General features: G+C 44.0%; 1 protein-coding gene across 1 annotated transcript in view; it reads right to left on the reverse strand.

Annotated features, from left to right (window-relative positions):
• Positions 1 to 894: 894 nt before the first annotated feature.
• PP2D1 (protein phosphatase 2C like domain containing 1) overlaps positions 895 to 17,420 on the reverse strand; it is a 29,351-nt gene continuing 12,825 nt past the window's right edge. The window contains exon 3 of the mRNA XM_044295529.1: positions 895 to 1,565. Within this exon, the coding sequence (XP_044151464.1) occupies positions 895 to 1,565 (671 nt within the window). The remainder of the gene's footprint in view (positions 1,566 to 17,420) is intronic.

Raw genomic sequence — 17,420 nt, forward strand, 5'->3', positions numbered from 1 at the left:
ATTTATTAATTATAATCAATAGCCCCTCGATTTTATTTATTTTTTTACCAATACATATAAATGAAAGGTATAGCCTATTTAAATATATATATACACATATTCTTATATACATATTCAAGTAGGGGGACATTTGTTAAGCTATATCCGCCACAATAGTGGTTTGATTTTGACACCCAACATTTTTGCGGCAAATTCTGCAAATTTTCCGAAGTGGCGAGAAAAGTGGGCGGGGAAGCATGCATGCCAGCCGGCCCGACACATTTATCATTTTCCACGCCAATTTTGCTGATCCGCGAGTGTCCTCGGTGTTGGACCCCCACCAATCAAATACTGATGACCTATCCAGAGGATATGTTATGAGTAAAAAAAAAAAAAAATCTTGGAAGACTCAGAGTGTGTAAACTTTAATATTTTGTATGTTATTGTTGAAAAATAAAAAAGGATTTAATAAAAAATAAAAAAAAGTGTGTGGACAAAGTCTTCATAAATGTGCCCCATGTTTTATAGATGTTCTGTTGGTCCTTAGTAACACTGGAGTTTTTGAAATACGCCTGTTTTGAAGAATACGCTGAATAAAATGCAGAAAAAAATCTGCAAAAAAACTTTTTTACCACCCAAAAAAAAAAAGCCATGAAAAATATGTGTGAAGGAAGCCCAAATGTAGCCCATCACTGCAGAAGCTGAATTCCCTTGTAAATGTTAAAAACTAGTGTGATTCTGAACAAAATCTGAACTTTCAGAGAATTTGTGTTCTGTTGATCCTTAGTAACAGTGATCATTGAATGACCCATTATAATCTGGTGCTAGGGAGCAACTGCCTGGATTAGAAATGGTGTCTAACCCCAGTGAGACTGAACGTTGTAGTTTATTTGGGATTTTTGTTAAATAGCGCTGTCAACTGGACGACTTTTCTGGACTGGTAGCCTTTTCACACCCGGGCAGAAGAATGAGGCACACAGTAATGTTTTGTTGAGATCCTGCCAACATCGCTGCCTTCACTATCTGCCTGCAAACACTAACTGCTGCCATATCATACAGCTGACTTGTATTATTTGCCTTTGTCGCTCTATCTGAACTGTTTTCTAGAAAATCTTCTTTTGCACTAGTAGCATGGAGATCTTCAGGTTTTTTTGGATCATCATATTGACCACTTTGTGTGACATCTGACGGAATGTCCTCCTCCATTCTTATACTGCCCAGATTTCTATCTTGTGGGTACATTAAGAAAGTTGTCAATAGATCCTGGGCCATTGCTACAACTTCCCTGCTGTTCAGAACGTCCCACAAGCCACTGGAGGCAAGGATGAGGAACTGGCATGAGTTATATATTGGAATGGATATGGTATAGGGGGCCGGGATAACTGAATTCTTAAGTTGGGGGTCGCCATGGAAACCAAGTCCCCTTGTAACTCTACTGAATCCATCAATTAATCCACAGCTTTCATTAGAACTAACAGATCCTCCAGATTCCAAGACTCGTTTTCTTTCTTCACCATTCGCTGGACTGTGGTCTCTAGTAAGACAGTGACTCTTTCCATTTTTACATAAGACTGCCTTAATGTTTCCTTTAAAAATAAAAGAATGAAAAAAGATAAGTGAACCTTCAGGCATACATGCACGTTACACTTAGATTATGCATATGTTTGGTTACAGCCTTGTCATTCAGATGTGGTGGTTTTAGCTATTAACCCATTGCAAGGGTCATACCATGGGTAGAAATCTGCAACATATTCGATATGATCCCCAGCAGGGATTGCATTATAAGGCTATATTCAGATGCTCAAGAATTGCTGTAATTTAAATTACAATATGTATGGATGGAGTTTTCAAAACCCAATCCACACATTTTAAAATCCGTGATACATACAGTAACAATTTTGCAGCTATATCTCCCTGGATTTGTGTGAGATCCGTGCCAAAAAAAAAAAATATTATTTGCCGTTCAGCGGTGCAGTTATATGTTCTAAAGCCCTTTTTGGTATGTATTAGTGGCACAAAAAAAAAAATATTATTTGCCATTCAGCGGTGCAGTTATATGGTCTAAAGCCTTTTGTGGAGTGTATAAGTGGAAAAAAATAAGGACCTATTTGCCGTTCAGCATTGCAGTTATATGTTCTAAAGCCCTTTTTGGTGTGTAGTGGCAAAAAAGTATATATTATTTGCCATTCAGTGGTGCAGTTATATGTTCTAAAGCCCTTTTTTGTGTGTATTAGTGGCAAAAAATATATATTTTTTTGTCATGCAGCGGTGCAGTTATATGTTCTAAAGCCTTTTGTGGAGTGTATAAGTGGAAAAAAGTAAGGGCCTATTTGCCGTTCAGCAGTGCAGTTATATGTTCTAAAGCCCTTTTTGGTGTGTAGTGGCAAAAAAGTATATATTATTTGCCATTCAGTGGTGCAGTTATATGTTCTAAAGCCCTTTTTGGCGTGTATTAGTGGCAAAAAAATATATATTATTTGCCGTTCAGCGGTGCAATTATATGTTCTAAAGCCCTTTTTGGTGTGTATTAGTGGCAAAAAATATATATTATTTGTCATGCAGCAGTGCAGTTATATGTTCTAAAGCCTTTTGTGGAGTGTATAAGTGGAAAAAAGTAAGGGCCTATTTGCCGTTCAGCGGTGCAGTTATATGTTCTAAAGCCCTTTTTGGCATGTATTAGTGGCAAAAAAAATATATTATTTGCCGTTCAGCGGTGCAGTTATATGTTCTAAAGCCCTTTTTGGTGTGTATTAGTGGCAAAAAAGTATATATTATTTGCCGTTCAGCGGTGCAGTTATATGTTCTAAAGCCTTTTTTTTAGTGTATTAGTGGCACAAAAAAAAGTATTTGCTGTTGTGTGGTGAAGTGAGAAAATTACAGCCCTTTTTGTCGTGTATTAGTGGCAAAAAAATATATATTTGCTGTTCAGCAGTGCAGTTATATGTTCTAAAGCCCTTTTTGGCATGTATTAGTGGCAAAAAAAAATATTATTTGCCGTTCAGCGGTGCAGTTAAATGTTCAAAAGCCCTTTTTGGCGTGTATTAGTGGCAAAAAAATATATATTATTTGCCGTTCAGTGGTGCAGTTATATGTTCTAAAGCCCTTTTTTGTGTGTATTAGTGGCAAAAAATATATATTTTTTTGTCATGCAGCGGTGCAGTTATATGTTCTAAAGCCTTTTGTGGAGTGTATAAGTGGAAAAAAGTAAGGGCCTATTTGCCGTTCAGCAGTGCAGTTATATGTTCTAAAGCCCTTTTTGGTGTGTAGTGGCAAAAAAGTATATATTATTTGCCATTCAGTGGTGCAGTTATATGTTCTAAAGCCCTTTTTGGCGTGTATTAGTGGCAAAAAAATATATATTATTTGCCGTTCAGCGGTGCAATTATATGTTCTAAAGCCCTTTTTGGTGTGTATTAGTGGCAAAAAATATATATTATTTGTCATGCAGCGGTGCAGTTATATGTTCTAAAGCCTTTTGTGGAGTGTATAAGTGGAAAAAAGTAAGGGCCTATTTGCCGTTCAGCGGTGCAGTTATATGTTCTAAAGCCCTTTTTGGCATGTATTAGTGGCAAAAAATATATATTATTTGCCGTTCAGCGGTGCAGTTATATGTTCTAAAGCCCTTTTTGGTGTGTATTAGTGGCAAAAAAGTATATATTATTTGCCGTTCAGCGGTGCAGTTATATGTTCTAAAGCCTTTTTTTTAGTGTATTAGTGGCACAAAAAAAAGTATTTGCTGTTGTGTGGTGAAGTGAGAAAATTACAGCCCTTTTTGTCGTGTATTAGTGGCAAAAAAATATATATTTGCTGTTCAGCAGTGCAGTTATATGTTCTAAAGCCCTTTTTGGCATGTATTAGTGGCAAAAAAAAAATATTATTTGCCGTTCAGCGGTGCAGTTAAATGTTCAAAAGCCCTTTTTGGCGTGTATTAGTGGCAAAAAAATATATATTATTTGCCGTTCAGCGGTGCAGTTATATGTTCTAAAGCCCTTTTTGGCGTGTATTAGTGGCACAAAAAAGTATTTGCCGTAGTGTGGTGAAGTGAGAAAATTACAGCCCTTTTTGGCCTGTATTAGTGGCAAAAAAATATAGTTGCCGTTCAGCAGTGCAATTATATCTTCTAAAGCCTTTTGTGGCGTGTATAAGTGGAAAAAAATAAGGGCCTATTTGCCATTCAGCGGTGCAGTTGTATGTTCTAAAGCCCTTTTTGGCGTGTATTAGTGGAAAACAAAAGGGCTTATTAGCCGTTGTGTGGTGAAGTGAGAAAATTACAGAATTTTTTTGGGGTGTTTTCATTTCCTTTTTATTTATTTATTTGATCTAACAGTATGTCAGACAGAGAAGTGCCAGGCCCTGCACAGGGGAGTGGCAGAGGCCTAAATGTTTTTGGCACAGACACAGGTCGCAGGAGAGTAAGGGGGCGTGGCAGCAGGAGTCACAGCGAGAGGCCTGAGCTACCAGTGTCATCTAGCGGTCAAGTCTTGACCAGCAACCCAGCAGTTCTTGAATGGTTGACTCGGTCATCCATTTGTTCCAAGTGACATCAGACACCCCCAGCCAAGAGTCGGTGGGTTCGTCAGACACAACCCTTAGTTGGCATGGCCCGGGAGCAGGCCCTGTGCCCTCACCTGTCCTCAACCTGCTTCTGTCCTTTTCTGTTAACTCAGCCAGAGAAGAATTATATCCTGTGGGCTCAGCTCCACTATACAGCGAGGACGAGCTACTAGATGACAGTCAGCAGCTACTGGCCAACCAAGATGTGAAGGAGGCATCCGCTGCTTCCTCCAGTAGGTGGGCAAGTAGTGATGAGAAGAGTGGCGTGGGAGATGGGGTTGCGAGCGGTCAGGCTCCTAAACCCAGAGACCGTTGAGGAGGACATCAGTGACGTACAGACAGTACTCGATGATGATGATGTAGCTGATCGCACTTGGGAGCCAGGTGAATTAGGGACTTCATCAACATCGGAAAAAGAGGGTGGCAGCTTGCCCGTGAGGCAGCGGCGGAGCTAGCAAGTCGCTAGTGTGGCCGGGAGTCAGCAGGGTGGCAGCAGTGGGAGGTTGGGAGCCAAACGTGCCCGGGGTAGACCACACGCTTTGCAGGAGCCTACTTGCCTGGAAAGTAGTGGTGCAGGGGTTCATGGAAGCAGCGGCGGTAGCAGTCAGTCAGTGTTGAGTTTTGTGCGTTTTTTTTAAAGCCGCCAGAGGAGGTGAACATGGCCGTTTGTAGAATCTGTGGACAGAAGGTGAAGCGTGGCCAGGGTGCCAATGTTGGCACCACGGCCCTGCGTCAACATATTCAGAGTCACCATAAAGTGGCCTGAGAGAACCGTGGCTCCGATCTGGTGGTCCAGCCTGCTGCATCGCCCAGTGGCACAGACCCGATTTCAGGCTCCACCATTTCAGCTGAAGGGAAATGTCTGTCCTTCCCATCATCTGCTGGTCCTGATGCTCCTCCTCCTACTCCTCGTAAGTTATTCTGTCAGCAATCGATTACCGAAGCGATTGCCAAGAGACAACAGTATGCGTGCACTCGTCCAACGGCGCAGAAGCTGAATGTGCTCCTGGCCAAGTTGCTGGTGCTGCAGTGCCTCCCTTTCCAAGTGGTGGACTCTGCACCTTTCAGAGAACTGATGGCTTCTGCCGAGCCGAGGTGGAGAGTCCCAAGCCGTCATTTCTTTACCAAAAAGGAAGTACCAGCCCTGCACACGTATGTAGAACAGTATGTGTGCCAGTCCTTGAGCCTGTCGGTGTCTGCCACAGTGCATTGCAGCGCCAACGTGTGGAGCTGTAACTACGGTCAGGGACAATACATGTCCTTTACGGCCCACTAGGTGAATGTGGTTCCCGCACAGCCACACCATCAACTTGGCCAGTTGAGACAGCTTCCCCCTCCACGTTCTCATGCCGTTGGTCCTGCGACAATTTCCGCCTCTGCCTCCTCAGCCTACACTGCAGGGACAATTCACAGTGCCCCTCTAGCATACCACATGTGCAGGGCACGGCGGTGTCACGCTGTTCTGCACCTTGTTTGCCTGGGCGAATGGAGTTGCACAGGAGAAGAACTGCTCCGTGTCCTTCATCAAGAAATCGAATCCTGGCTTTCTCCGCAACAACTCAAAATTGGAACCATGTTGACTGACAACGGGAAGAACATGGTGTTGGCGCTGCATCAGTGAGGGCTGAGCCATGCACCCTGCATGGCATACGTGTTCAATCCGGTTGTCAAGCGGTTCCTGAAGTCTTCCACCCATCTGCAAGACATCCTAAAAATGGGCAGGAAACTTTGCACGCACTTCAGCCACTCATACACCGCAAAGCACACCCTCCTTGATCTGCAACAGCAGAACGGCATCCCTCAACATAGGCTGACATGCAACGTTTCCACTTGTTATTCCACCCTCCATATGTTGGACCGACTATACGAACAGAGAGAGTACATAAACGATGATCCAAGCGGACAGGAGTACTCCCCTGTGTAACTTCGATGTCAACCAGTGGCAGCTCATGCGTGACACCTGCCATTTGCTCAGGCCCTTTGAGGAGGCCAAGTTATTTGTCAGTCACCAGGACTACGGGATAAACAATGTCATTCCACTGCTTGGTGTCCTGGAACAGATGCTGGTAAATCTGGCTGGTCAAGGGACTGGAGACGTGGCGCCTAGATCTCACGCCACATGTGGTGGCTGAATTGGAGGATGAGGAGGACGAGGAGGACATTGGACCACAAGCAATGTGTAGCAAAATGGGTAGTTTTTCTACACAGGTGACAGGAGAGCAGGAGCAGCCAGAGGAGCTACAGGGCGATGAGGAAGACGAGGCAGAGGACCCAGACACACCGTGGCAGTATGCAGTGGAGATGGAGGCGGGGAGATCCTCCAAGTCACACGCACAAATGGCCCGATGCATGCTCATTTGCTTGCGTAGTGACAGCCGAATTGTCACCATTCGGCAGAGGGATGACTTCTGGCTCTCCACCTTGTTGGACCCTCGTTACCGGTCCAAAATGTGGGCCTTTTTTACACCCACTCAGAGGGAGGACAAACTGAACTACTATAGAGACATCCTATGTAGTCAGTTGGCCGCTGCCTATCTGCGCCATCGTCCATCCTCTCGCAGGTCTGACCGGGGTGGCCCTCTGCGCTCACGTTCCTCTGCCTTGGCTGCTGTGACAGGGTGGGGGGTTAGGAGCAGTTCCAGCTCCATCAGCAGTAACTTTAGTCTAGAGTCGCTGATGAGCAGCTTTCTTCACCCGCCTAGTGAAGAAACTACTTACCAGCAGCAGCAGCAGCAGCTAGACCTGGAGCAGGACCTGAACCAGCAGGGGGTGGCATACTTGGACAGCACCCTGCCACCCCACATTGAAGATCCGCTGGACTTCTGAGCAGTCAAAATGGATTTGTGCCTGCAACTGGCAGAGTTTGCCCTGGAAAAGCTGTCCTGCCCGGCCAGTAGTGTGGCATCAGAGTGGGTGTTTAGTGAGGCGGGGGCCATAGTTACCCCAAGAAGAACTCGCCTGTCCACCCAAAGTGTGGAGAGACTAATCTTTGTCAAGATGAATCAGGCGTGGATCAGCCAGGATTTTAACCTACCAATGCCTGATGCATCAGACTAGATCATCCATGGTGCCACACCAACACTTTGACAAAAGAGACTGGTTTCTTCTAGCTACCTGCCCCAGCTACTATTCTGATGCTGCCACCCTCCAGATGCCACACATCTGATGCCAAGTGCTCCTTCTTTCACCCACCATCTTCAGCTGGTACTGCCACCTACCTCCCCACTCTGTTAATGGGTCACTCTGTGGTCTCCTGATGCTGCTGCCACCTCCACACTATGTCACCTTGCCACTCTGTGGTCTCCTGATACTGCTGCTTCCCTCTTCACATTCTGTCATTGCCACTCTGTACTATCCTCATGCTGCTGCTGCCACCTCCACACTGTCATTGTGCCACCCTGTAGCTTCCTCCTGATGCTGCCGCCACCTCCACACTCTGTCCTTGTGCCACTCTGTGGCCTCCTGATGCTGCTGCCACCTTAACACTGTCATTGTGCCACCCTGTGGCCTCCTTCTGATGCGGCTGCTGCCACTTCCACACTCTGTCTTTGTGCCACTTTGTGGTCTCCTGATGCTGCTGCCACCTCCACACGGTAATTGTGCCACCCTGTTGCCTCCTCCTGATGCTGCTGCTGCCGCCAACTCCACACTTTTTCATTGTGCCACTCTGTGGCTTCCTGATGCTGCCACCTCCACACTGTCATTGTGCCACCCTGAGGCCTCCTCCTGATGCTGCCGCCACCTCCACACTCTTTCATTGTGCCACTTTGTGGCTTCCTGATGCTGCTGCCACCTCCACACGGTAATTGTGCCACCCTGTGGCCTCCTCCTGGTGCTGTTGCTGCCACCACCTCCACACTCTCATTTTGCCACCCTGTGGCCTCCTCCTGATGCTGCTGCCACCACCTCCACTCTCTGTCATTGTGCCATTCTGTGGCCTCCTGATGCTGCTGCCACCTCCACACTGTCATTGTGCCACCCTGTGGCCTCCTCCTGATGCTGCTGCCACCTCCAGAATCTGTCATTGGGTCACTCTGTGGTCTCCTCATGCTGCTTCTACCTCACCACTATGTCATAGGGCCACACTGTGGACTTCTCATGCTGTTCCCACCCTCCCCATTTCAGGACTGAGCCACTATTTTGCCTTTCGGCCTGGCTGACATCATCATTTATTTGACCCTTCTTCTGATCTGTCAGAAGGAAGGGGAAATGAGACTCACAACGGATCCTGTCTAGGTAACAGCTGTAAGGCCTGCATGACATGGTCCCTATTTTGCATCAGAATTGGCTTATAATTTGGTAGCCAAAAGCAGGAGTGGGTACAAAACACAGAAGACATGCAAATATTCCATTCACGTGTCATCTCTGTTTTGGATCCACTCCTGTTTTTTTGGGGGGGGCTTTAGCAATACTGATGGATTACTGACCAAATGCTGACCGAATGAAGGCGGATGCTCCACAGACAGGATCCGTTTTTTGGGGGTTATTGTTCTGACGGATCAGAGGAAGGGCAAAATAATCAGTGACCTCAACACAAACTTACTGCTGACACCCTCTCCACTCTGTCGGGGGGGGATCTGCTTGTATAAGTGTTTAATAGAACAGGTCCTGTAGACATCTAAGTGGAATCAGCTGCCGACGTTGTAAAAGGAGTGCGCTTCTTCTTGACGCTAACATTGACCTGTAAGGCTGAGTTCACACTTGAGGTATTTGGTCAGTTTTGGCCCCGTAACTGAACAAATAAGTGAAGTGTGCAGTGATTCTAAGAGCGACGCCTGTCATCTGCATGTCATACTGACTCACAGTATTATTTCACTACCACAGTAGACTCGCTATGCGTGTTACTGCAAGGCACAGTGTTCTACACCACTATAAAGGCTCTCTGCAGCCATGAAATAGCCGTTTTTGCCACAAATAAATTCGTATCGAACCACATTTTTTCTAAAAATTCGCCAAACCGTCCGAATTTTTGAGACATGCGCTCATTTCTAGTCATCAGTATCAGATGGTGGATGTCCAAATCCCGGCACGTCACCGTACATCGGTCACATGGCCTAGGCGCAGGTCAGTCCCGTTTGAGTGAATGGGGCTGATCAGCAATACTAAGCACAGCCACTATCCAATGGACAGCGCTGTGCTTGGTAAGCTGCAAAAAGACCACGGTGCTCATCAAAGCTTCTTCATACAGCTGATCGGCAGGGGTGCTGGGAGTCGGACCCTCGCCGATCTGATATTGATGACCTATCCTGAGGATAGGATATCAATATAAAATTCCGGGATAACGCCTTTAAAAGGATTGATGACTTTATTTCAATTGTATGGCAAATTAACAGCATTTTACCTTATAGATCTCGGCAATGTCTATGGCAGTCCCTGGCGGATTAACAGCATTTTATGTTATAGATCTCGGCATGTCTATGGCTGTTCTTTGCAGATTAACAGCATTTTACCTTATAGATCTTGGCCTGTCTATGGCAGTCCCTGGCGAATGAACAGCATTTTACCTTATAGATCTTGGCATGTCTATGGCAGTCCCTGGCGGATTAACAGCATTTTACCTTATAGATCATGGTATGTCTATGGCAGTCCCTGGCGGATTAACAGCATTTTACTTTATAGATCTTGGTATGTCTATGATGTTTATGGTTGTCCCTAGCGAATGAACAGCATTTTACCTTATAGATCTTGCCTGTCTATGGCTGTCCTTGGCGGATTAACAGCATTTTACCTTATAGATCTTGGCATGTCTATGGCAGTCCCTAGCCTATTAACAGCATTTTACCTTATAGATCTCGGCATGTCTATGGTTATCCCTAGCGAATTAACAGCATTTTACATGATAGATCTTGGTATGTCTTTGGCTGTCCTTGGCAGATTAACAGCATTTTACCTTATAGATCTTGCCTGTCTATGGCAGTCCCTGGCGGATTAACAGCATTTTACCTTATAGATCTCGGCATGTCTATGGTTATCCCTAGCGAATTAACAGCATTTTACATTATAGATCTTGGTATGTCTTTGGCTGTCCTTGGCAGATTAACAGCATTTTACCTTATAGATCTTGCCTGTCTATGGCAGTCCCTGGCTGGTTAACAGCATTTTACTTTATAGATCTTGGTATGTCTATGATGTTTATGGTTGTCCCTAGCGAATGAACAGCATTTTACCTTATATATCTTGCCTGTCTATGGCTGTCCTTGGCGGATTAACAGCATTTTACCTTATAGATCTTGGCATGTCTATGGCAGTCCCTAGCCTATTAACAGCATTTTACCTTATAGATCTCGGCATGTCTATGGTTATCTCTAGCGAATTAACAGCATTTTACATTATAGATCTTGGCATGTCTATGGCAGTCCCTGGCGTATTAACAGCATTTTACCTTATAGATCTCGGCATGTCTATGGTTATCCCTAGCGAATTAACAGCATTTTACATTATTGATCTTGGTATGTCTTTGGCTGTCCTTGGCAGATTAACAGCATTTTACCTTATAGATCTTGCCTGTCTATGGCAGTCCCTGGCGGATTAACAGCATTTTACTTTATAGGTCTTGGTATGTCTATGATGTTTATGGTTATCCCTAGCGAATGAACATCATTTTACCTTATAGATCTTGCCTGTCTATGGCAGTCCCTGGCGGATTAACAGCATTTTACTTTATAGGTCTTGGTATGTCTATGATGTTTATGGTTATCCCTAGCGAATGAACATCATTTTACCTTATAGATCTTGCCTGTCTATGGCTGTCCTTTGCGGATTAACAGCATTTTACCTTATAGATCTTGGCATGTCTATGGCAGTCCCTGGCGTTTTAACAGCATTTTACCTTATAGATCTTGGCATGTCTATGGCAGTCCCTGGCGGATTAACAGCATTTTACCTTATAGATCTTGGCATGTCTATGGTAGTCCCTGGCGTATTAACAGCATTTTACCTTATAGATCTCGGCATGTCTATGGTTATCCCTCGCGAATTAACAGCATTTTACATTATTGATCTTGGTATGTCTTTGGCTGTCCTTGGCAGATTAACAGCATTTTACCTTATAGATCTTGCCTGTCTATGGCAGTCCCTGGCGGATTAACAGCATTTTACTTTATAGGTCTTGGTATGTCTATGATGTTTATGGTTATCCCTAGCGAATGAACATCATTTTACCTTATAGATCTTGCCTGTCTATGGCTGTCCTTTGCGGATTAACAGCATTTTACCTTATAGATCTTGGCATGTCTATGGCAGTCCCTGGCGTTTTAACAGCATTTTACCTTATAGATCTTGGCATGTCTATGGCAGTCCCTGGCGGATTAACAGCATTTTACCTTATAGATCTTGGCATGTCTATGGTAGTCCCTGGCGTATTAACAGCATTTTACCTTATAGATCTCGGCATGTCTATGGTTATCCCTAGCGAATTAACAGCATTTTACATTATAGATCTTGGTATGTCTTTGGCTGTCCTTGGCAGATTAACAGCATTTTACTTTATAGATCTAGTGCTCTCTATGGTTGTCCCTAGCGAATGAACAGCATTTTACATTATAGATCTTGGTATGTCTATGGCTGTACTTGGTGGTTTAACAGCATTTTACTTTATAGATCTTGGCCTGTCTATGGCAGTCCCTGGAGGATTAACAGCATTTTACCTTATTGATCTCTGAATGTCTGTGGCTGTCCCTAATGGATTAATAGGACTTTACCTGTTCTTTGCCTGTCTATGGCGGACCCTGGAGAATGAACAGAATTTTACCTTATAGATCTTTGCCTCTCTATGGCAGTCCCTAGCGAATTAACAGCATTTTACCTTATAGATCTTGGCCTGTCTATGGCAGTCCCTGATACCTGTACTAGTACTCTTGTTAGTGCTGCCCTGTTTTGCCCGTACTTGATTGGGTGCTTTGCATTAAATGATGGTAGATATGTATTTGTATAGGTAACTGATGGTACACACTGTCCAGTTTCAAGAAGCGTTTTTAGGAACTTTACTGTATTTGGGTGAATAAGAGAATTTTTCCCATTGTTTTCTGCACATTAAATATATCACAACTCCTCAAGATCAAAGTCTTTCCTGAGACCAAAATTATGTGCTTCTTCAGTGCCTGTAAAATGGCTATTTTAGCGTAAGAGAATGCTTCACAGTGAAAACTGTGTTAATGGAATACTATTACACGTCAGCATATTGTTTGTGTTCTCGGTTTGAGACTACATTAGATTGAATTCCATTTTCTTTCAGTCTTTTTACAAAATACGTGCAGTCCAGTGAAATTACCTGCACATACTTCATTCTTGCAGTGCTTGCTTGTCTGACCCAATTTATAAAATGTACCTTGCACAGACTTCCCTAGAGGCAGAAAGTCTATTAATTGCGGCATTATACCTATTTGTTAGGCTTGCTAATGGACAAGGTAAGCAAGATCTCGCCATTTGGCTTGCTTTCACTAATCTCCATTTGCTAACACATGTCAGACCTATGAGCATGCATTTGGGAGAAACTCAAAATGAAGGACCTGAAACGTGTCTTGATTCTTCATCCATATGATCAACTATCACATGGTGATGACTATAGCAAAGGCGAGGAGGCTGTTTGCTTGTTTACAGTAAACCTATGGTAAGGACAGTGTGAGAAATGCATACATTTGACAAATCTCAAATAACAGCCAATAAAAAAAACAATCAGTTCCTGAACGCACAGGGGCAGATTTATTATTGCCCATATTTGTCCCTTCTTCTGGCTCATTTCAGTGACCTGTAATGTATTATTTATTTTTGCTGAGCAGAATAGATGTTCGTGCCACGCCTGACACATTAGAGTCATCGCTGTATAACTCCTTTAAAAAGGCACTAATAGTAACCTGCCCAAATATTTTCAATCTTTGACCTTCAAGGTCTTAAAAGGGTTTGTTCCACCAAAATAAAAATAATATCACCTATTGTCACCAGATAATAAGTGATAAGTATATGATTGCTGTTGGGACAACTGCTGGGACCCCCCATGATCACAATAATGAGGTTCCTAAGTCCCTGCTCAATTAATCTCTATGAGACTGACAGAGATAGCTCTCGCAGTAGGAAAAAGGAACTGTCTATTACAGCAGTGAAGTAGATTTACTGTATATTAGGGTAACAGCAAGATAGAAGTTGGAAGCTGGAGTTGGATAACGAGGGTGGGAAGGAGCTGGAAAAGCATGGAGCCAAAGTTGTCATGGTAGTCTGGACCAGATGGAGAAGAGGGGGACTAGTATAGATGTCACCTGTGAGTTACTAGATTTAATCAGTTTTTTACCTCTAATTAGTATTTTGTTAGTTTATTGGTACACATATCAGGGACAACCATCTTTGTATAGGGTCTTAGTAGGGTGGTCATTTTGGTATTTCTATATTCTTTTTATTCAGCAACAGTATGGAGGTATTATTCAGTCACTGCTGGTATTTAGTTATGTATCGGAGTATCCATTTCTGGTAGGGTGGTGTTATTCAGCCACACCACTGTGTTAATTAGTCACAGTATGGTGGTGGAACAGTCTGCACTGCTGAAGACCATGCTGTTCACGAGGAAGCAAAGCCTTCTGTAAATGCCACAAAGGGGTACTTACTTTGTCGGTCGTGCCACAGATAATTATTTTTATGGCATTTAAATTGATTTTTGTACACCTACATTGCTCAGAAATTAGTAAATCATGATGTCAATTGGTGAGTGGAAATGTTTGGCATGTGTAAATGGGCCCAGACAGCCCACCTTGGGGAATTAACATTTATTGCCTTATGTGCTGAAAGTGGCTGGTTAGAAAGTGCTTTCTTCTGAAACCCGTCAATCTATTGTTCTGAGAAATGAAGGCTATTATGCGCAGCAAATTGCCAAGTGAAGATATTTTACAAATTTGTATTGCCTTGGTGTAGAACTGCGCAGGGCGATAAACACATTGGTGTCTTTAGTGCGTGAAACAAATGCTTCTAAGAACAAGCCATATTTGAAACTAGCCAGTAAAAATAAAGCAATAGACTGAAGAGGTGCAAAGCAAATGAAAATATGCTAGATGACTACTCAAGGAAATGTGATGATCCGCGTGTTCCTGGTTGCTGGTAAAAGAAATCTAAAACCTAGAAGGCCATAATTCTGTTTTGATATGTGATGACCCTTAGATAATTTTGACTGGAGCAATGTCATGCTTCAAACAGGACAATAATGCAGTGAATGCCCCAGTTTATGCAGGACCTTTTTAGGAACAAAGCAATCATCTAATATTCTGTCTGCATCTGATAGCCAGTTCAATTACCTGACATTATTGAGCTGTTGTGGGAGCAGCTTGACCATATGGTTGGAGAACAGTGCCGACAAGCCAATCTAACTTGTGGGAGGAGCTTCACTAAGCAGGGGCTGGAAACAAAGTTTGTATATCTAAATCGTCGTTTTAAGCAGAAATCATTATTTTTAGCCTATTAATATCTTGATTATATGTATAATCATTTAGTAATTTTACAACTTTTTGATGAATAAAACTATAATTTCTTTATGTAAATTGTATCAGTGTAATTTTTAAAATTCTGAATGTACTGTATGAGTAGAAAATCACTCAAAATACACCCATTCATGGTGGAAGACATGCAGGCTTACAAAAAAACAAAATGGCTGCACACCATTATATACACAAACAAAAGAGCTAGGAAATGGGGGTCATTCTAGGTAAAAGTGGTACAATACTGACTATAAATGAGTATACATGAATAATGGAAGCTCTTAGCGCACATACGTGTCGGGCCCATCTACCAGGCGTCAAGGTGGCTTCCGCAGAAGACATGCAGGGTCAGTTTGTTGCCTGGTTTGAAAAGCCAATTTTCAAATACCTCATTCAGGACCTTCATATATTGCAGCAAAAAATGGCTACAACGAGCATCTCTCTCTGGAAGAAACGGTATGTGCATGCATTACATGGGCATCCCACCAACATGACTAGAAACTGTGTATTACTTCATTTTTCTCTGCAGGAGAACTGAATATTTGTTTCCAGCTTCCCCAACAAATTACAATTAATCACTGAGGGGTCCCAGCAGTACGACTCCCTCTGATCAGCTGGTTGGAGAGCACTCCTAAATAAAAGAAGTTGCCTAAAGCAGGCTACCTCTTCAATTCAGATAACGGTGAATACATTTTAAAACTTTTCCATAACTGAATGTATAAAGGTGAAACTTCCTTGATCATGAAGTCTGATAGAGCTATTTCTGCATAATAGGAAATAAAAACCAAATAACTAACTTCTCTGCCTAGAGGAGCTTAGCCTATAGTCTAATGGTTCTTGCCCAGGGGCCCATATGGCTCTCTAGTAATGTAGTGAGGTATTTACCTCTAGAAGCAGTGCTTCTAGGTAGTAATACCTCCATACATGCAGCATCTAATAGAGCATGGCACATTTTTAGGCCTCTTTCACACTTGCGTTGTCCAGATCCGGCGTGTACTCCACTTGCCGGAATTACACGCCAGATCCGGAAAAACGCAAGTGTACTGAAAGCATTTGAAGACGGATCCGTCTTCAAAATGCGTTCAGTGTTACTATGGCACCCAGGATGCTATTAAAGTCCTGGTTGCCATAGTAGTAGTGGGGAGCGGGGGGAGCGGTATACTTACAGTCTGTGCGGCTCCCGGGGCGCTCCAGAATGAAGTCAGAGCGCCCCATGCGCATGGATGATGTGCCATGCGATCACGTCATCCATGCGCGTGGGGCGCCCTGACGTCACTCTGGAGCGCCCCGGGAGCCGCACGGACGGTAAGTATACTGCTCCCCCGCTCCCCACTACACTTTACCATGGCTGCCAGGACTTTAGCGTCCCGGCAGCCATGGTAATTATTCAGAAAAAGCTAAACGTCGGATCCGGCAATACGCCCAAACAACGTTTAGCTTAAGGCCGGATCCGGATCAATGCCTTTCAATGGGCATTAATTCCAGATCCGGCCTTGCGGCAAGTCTTCAGGATTTTTGGCCGGAGCAAAAAGCGCAGCATGCTGCGGTATTTTCTCCGGCCAAAAAACGTTCCGTTCCCGGAACTGAAGACATCAGAATGCATTAGGATAAAACTGAAGACATTCAGAATGCATTAGGATAAAACTGATCAGGATTCTTCCGGCATAGAGCCCCGACGACGGAACTCAATGCCGGAAGAAAAGTGTGAAAGAGCCCTTACTTGTGTTGGGCATGCTCGGCCGAACACCATTTTCACTCGAGCATCGCGATGCTTGGCACATCACAGTGTTCGGCCTAACAACGCGTGTGCTCGAGCGCGATGCTCGAGTCTCCTCCCCGTGCTTTTGTTGGCTGCTACGCAGCCAAAAAACGTGTGGGGAAGTGATTGGCTGGCCGGAAGCAGAAGGGACAGAGAGTGTAGGGACAGGAATTGTTTAGTGTTGAAAGATGTTAGAGACCCAAAAGTCCTTTTAAGGACTATTGTTTTATCTAGCTACTGTATATATTATTAGCGCAACCTGCGCTAAATTGCGTGGCATTTTTTTCCGCTCTGCTGACAGTGACACAACCTCTTCTACATCTGTCGTGTTACATTGACGCATCCTAAAAATCTGTGACATTCAGCGCAATTGTTTGGCCGCTGGCGACAGCGACATTACCTGCGGTACATCTCCAGTATAACGTTAGCGCATCCTAATAAATATCTGTGACATTCAGTGTAATTTTTTTTTCCCGCTGGTGACAGAGAAATTACCTGCGCTACATCTCCTGTGTAACTGTAATGACCGGCATCACGCAAAGGGAGGGAAAAGGGAAGGCCCTGCCCAAGGGAGAGGGAAAGGTGGTGACCCCTGACTCACCTTGCGGCTGGCACCTGACTGCCCTGACGTCCCTAGACGGGTTCCTCACCCGTACGCCCATCACGTCCCTAAA

This window comes from Bufo gargarizans, chromosome 5, assembly GCF_014858855.1.
Source record: "Bufo gargarizans isolate SCDJY-AF-19 chromosome 5, ASM1485885v1, whole genome shotgun sequence".
Classification (NCBI taxonomy): domain Eukaryota; kingdom Metazoa; phylum Chordata; class Amphibia; order Anura; family Bufonidae; genus Bufo; species Bufo gargarizans.